This window comes from Emiliania huxleyi (assembly GCF_000372725.1).
Source record: "Emiliania huxleyi CCMP1516 unplaced genomic scaffold EMIHUscaffold_622, whole genome shotgun sequence".
NCBI classification, from domain to species: domain Eukaryota; phylum Haptophyta; order Isochrysidales; family Noelaerhabdaceae; genus Emiliania; species Emiliania huxleyi.
This window is the reverse complement of record NW_005197333.1, coordinates 1-3,293: the sequence shown is the minus strand read 5'-3', so window position 1 is coordinate 3,293 and position 3,293 is coordinate 1. Positions and strand designations below refer to the sequence as shown.

At 65.8% G+C, this 3,293-nt stretch overlaps 2 protein-coding genes across 2 annotated transcripts in view; both read left to right on the top strand.

Moving 5' to 3' along the window:
- EMIHUDRAFT_459781 (hypothetical protein) overlaps positions 1 to 525 on the top strand; it is a gene marked incomplete at both ends in the record, with an annotated part of 2,640 nt that extends 2,115 nt beyond the window's left edge. Inside the window, one exon of the mRNA XM_005763635.1 lies at positions 151 to 525. Within this exon, the coding sequence (XP_005763692.1) occupies positions 151 to 525 (375 nt within the window). The remainder of the gene's footprint in view (positions 1 to 150) is intronic.
- A 755-nt stretch (positions 526 to 1,280) lies between these two features.
- On the top strand, positions 1,281 to 2,409 carry EMIHUDRAFT_247985 (hypothetical protein; the record flags this gene model as incomplete). Its single annotated transcript, XM_005763634.1, has 2 exons — positions 1,281 to 1,604; positions 1,687 to 2,409. 2 exons carry the CDS (start codon positions 1,281 to 1,283, stop codon positions 2,407 to 2,409), a joined length of 1,047 nt encoding a protein of 348 aa, XP_005763691.1.
- Positions 2,410 to 3,293: the final 884 nt, after the last annotated feature.

Genomic DNA, 3,293 nt, shown 5'->3' with positions numbered 1-3,293 from the left:
TCGCGCGCCCCGCTCGAACCCGGCGCCGAGCCGTCCACCGACGGAGGGGCGGAGGGGTCGGGGACGGAGCCGGCGGCCGCTCTGGCGCCGGAGCGTTCTGCGCGTCTCGCCTCGCCCGCCGCCGCCGCCTTGCCGCTGCCTCCGCGCGAGGCGCTGCCGTTTGCGCCGCCGGCGTCCAGCACCGAGGCGGCGCTTCCGGCGGTGGCGGTGGAGCCGGTCGAGTTTGATCTGGCGCTGACGGTGCCGAGTGAGGGGCGGCTCGGCGCGCTCCTGCAGCTCCAGCTGTCGATCACCAACCGCACGGACGCGCTGCACACGTTCCGCCTATCCTTTTCGGAGAACGAGGCCTTCCTCTTTAGCGGCTTCAAGCTGCAGCAGTTCCAGCTGCCGCCCGGCTTTGGGCACACCGCAAAGTTCAACCTCGTCCCCATCCTGTCTGGCCCGGCGCAGCTGCCGCCGCTCCGGCTCCTATGCACACGCCCGCCACCGTCTGCCGGGCCGCCTCGCGTGCCAAACCCCCTCTGAGGCCGGCCCGTGAATGCCCGCAGGCACCTCGACCAATGCAGAGCTGCTCGACCCAAAGGCGCGCCGCCTTGTCTTTGTGGCCCCGGGTGGCGTCCAGCGCAACGCGTGAGCTCTACTTCCATCAATATTCAGATGTGATGGAGCGATGCGATGCGTGTGTGAAGCACCTTATTGGATTTCAGATTTATCGTGCGCCATTGGACTTGGAGACGGACGTGTATCGTGTTCGTCTCCAATACACGATATCCGGATTGCAAAAAACATCCGGAACCCATACCCAACACATGACGTGAGTCTCAGGAAGAGGAGAAAAGGCGGAGAGAAAACAAAACGAGAACACAACGCGCACTCTCTCACATGGACAAGCGATCCTACGACAGCGTCTGTGGGGACTACAGAGTGCGGCGTGCGATGCCTTCCTCACGTCTACATCCTCTACACCCTCCCTCAGCTTTGTGTTAGTGCCAGTCAGTGGACAGTGCGCGCCAGTCGCAGTCCCGTGCCTAGTGAGGGATTTGAGGATCACTCGAGCAGTTTTGGACTTTCGAAAGTGAGACATCGTCTTTACTAGCCCGTCGTTAGTCGTGAACGGTGGGGAAGCCGTTCGCAGGAGAGCAGGCCGGCCGCCGCCGCTGCCGCACACACACGCACGCTCCGAAGACACACCTCACCTACCACCTCACACATCCTTCCCCGCCGCCGCCACTGCCGCCGCTGCAGGACATTGCATGCACGGAGAGCCGGTGACGGCGTCCATGGCCTCGCAGCCGAGCCTCAAAGGCTGGCAGACCTGGGGCGGCCGGCACGTCTTTCTCTGCGACGGCCGCGTCATGGTTGGACCGGACTGGGGCGTCACCTGCTTTGCTGTCGCGCTGACGACCGTGCTCAGCGTCGCCTTTTGGATCTTTGTCTGCCCGACGCTGGCGGGCGCGCCGCTCGTGACGAGCGTCGGGATGCTGCTGTATGCGCTGACGCTGACGCTGCTCGTGGCGACCGCAACCGCGGACCCGGGCATCCTGCCGCGTGCGCCCTACGTCGACGACGCCGAGTCGCTCGCCAACGCGTCCGCGGAGAGGTTTGTGGAGGCGCGGACGGGTCGGCCACGCGCCCTGCCTGCGCTCTCGCTGCACCTCTCGGAAGCTTCTCGGAACCTCCCCACAGGTGCGTGGCGTGACGATGCCGCTCAAGTGGTGCTCGACGTGCCGCATCTGGAGGCCGCCGCGCGCGTCCCACTGCACCGAGTGCAACGTCTGCGTCGAGCGCTTCGACCACCACTGCCCCTGGACCGGCCAGTGCGTGGGGCTCCGCAACTACCGATACTTCTTCGGCTTTGTGCTGTCCGTCTGCAGCCTCTGCGCGTACACGCTGGTCGTGTCGGCACTCTCCTTCCTGCACGCGCTCGCGGCGGCGCTCACCGACGCGACGAGCGGCGGCGACCGCGTCGGCGTCGCGCTCGACGAGCGGCCAGTGCCTGCCGCCCTCTCCATCGCGACGGCGCTCATCCTGCTCTGCGTGTGCCCGCTGCTGTGCTACCACTGCTCGCTGACGTGCCGCAACGCGACGACGTCGGAGGAGATCAAGGGCACCTTCGCGGACAGAGCCAACCCGTTCGACCAGTCCTGCCCGGCCAACTGCAGGCACGTCTTGTGCAGACCGCTCCCGCCCTCCAGACTGCACCTGCGCTCCGCCGCCGCCGAGGAGCTCGGCGGGCCGATGATCCTGCGCAACGACGGCGGTGGCGGGGAGGGCGGTGGCGGCGTGGAGCTTCCCATGGCGGCCGCCGACGAGGGGCCGCCGCCGCTGCGCACCGCCACCCTCCCCGGATCAGAGGGCAAGCGCCGCCCCGCACGCGAGCAAAGCTCTCCGGACGACGTCCCGGTCTAGCGAGGGGCCTTACGGGTCGGGCGGCCGCCAGCCGCCGAGCTGCGCCCCTCTCTCCTCACTCCTTGCCTTGGTAGCCTCCTCTTCTCGCGAACCCCCATGTCTGCTTAGCGCCGCTTGCGAGGCGCGATTCCTCTGTACCTCCCACCCGTGGCTGATTTTCACATCCCCCCTCAATTTTGCTGGCTAAAAGAAAGGCATGAATTCTGGCACCTCGTCCTCGACGCTCCGCCCTTGGCGCGAACACCGCAGTCATTTTTTTCTCTACACTCTAGCCGGCGGTGTGCTAAAAGAAAAAAAGAGCCCGAGTTCGCGTCCTTCCCGGGGGAAGGCGCAAGGAACAAGCAGTGCTTGAAGCAGGGAAGATTCAAGCAGGGAAGATTCAACGTGCGCGTCGCTTCACCAGGCCACGCTGCTGGAGATCGGCGCTCCGGTGTCGCACGAGCGCGAGGTCTGACGCGTCCCGAGGTGCTCAAAGAGAGCGGTCATCTGATAGTTCAAGCGGCCTGGTACTCCAACAATTTCTTGCCTTAAAGAGTCGCAAGCACCGGTCAAAAAAGAAAAACACCGTGCCGCGTGCTGTCTTACTGAGGCGCTCTCGCTCCCTGTGCTCAGCGCCTACCTCGCTTGTGCGGATAATGCAGGCGGAGGAGTGGCAGCCAGCACGGAACCGTCGGCGCGAGCAGCGCGGAATCGCCACGGTGGCAGCAGCAAGGCCGACTTCGTCCCGCCCGGCGCCGCCTTGCCGCTTCTTCCAGGTCGGCTCGTGCTCCAAGGGTAGCGCATGCCCGTTCTCGCACGAGTGTGGCAGCGGGGCAGCCCAGATCGACACACCCTGCCGCTTCTTCGCCGCTGGCCACTGCGCCAATGGATCCAGGTGTCCATTC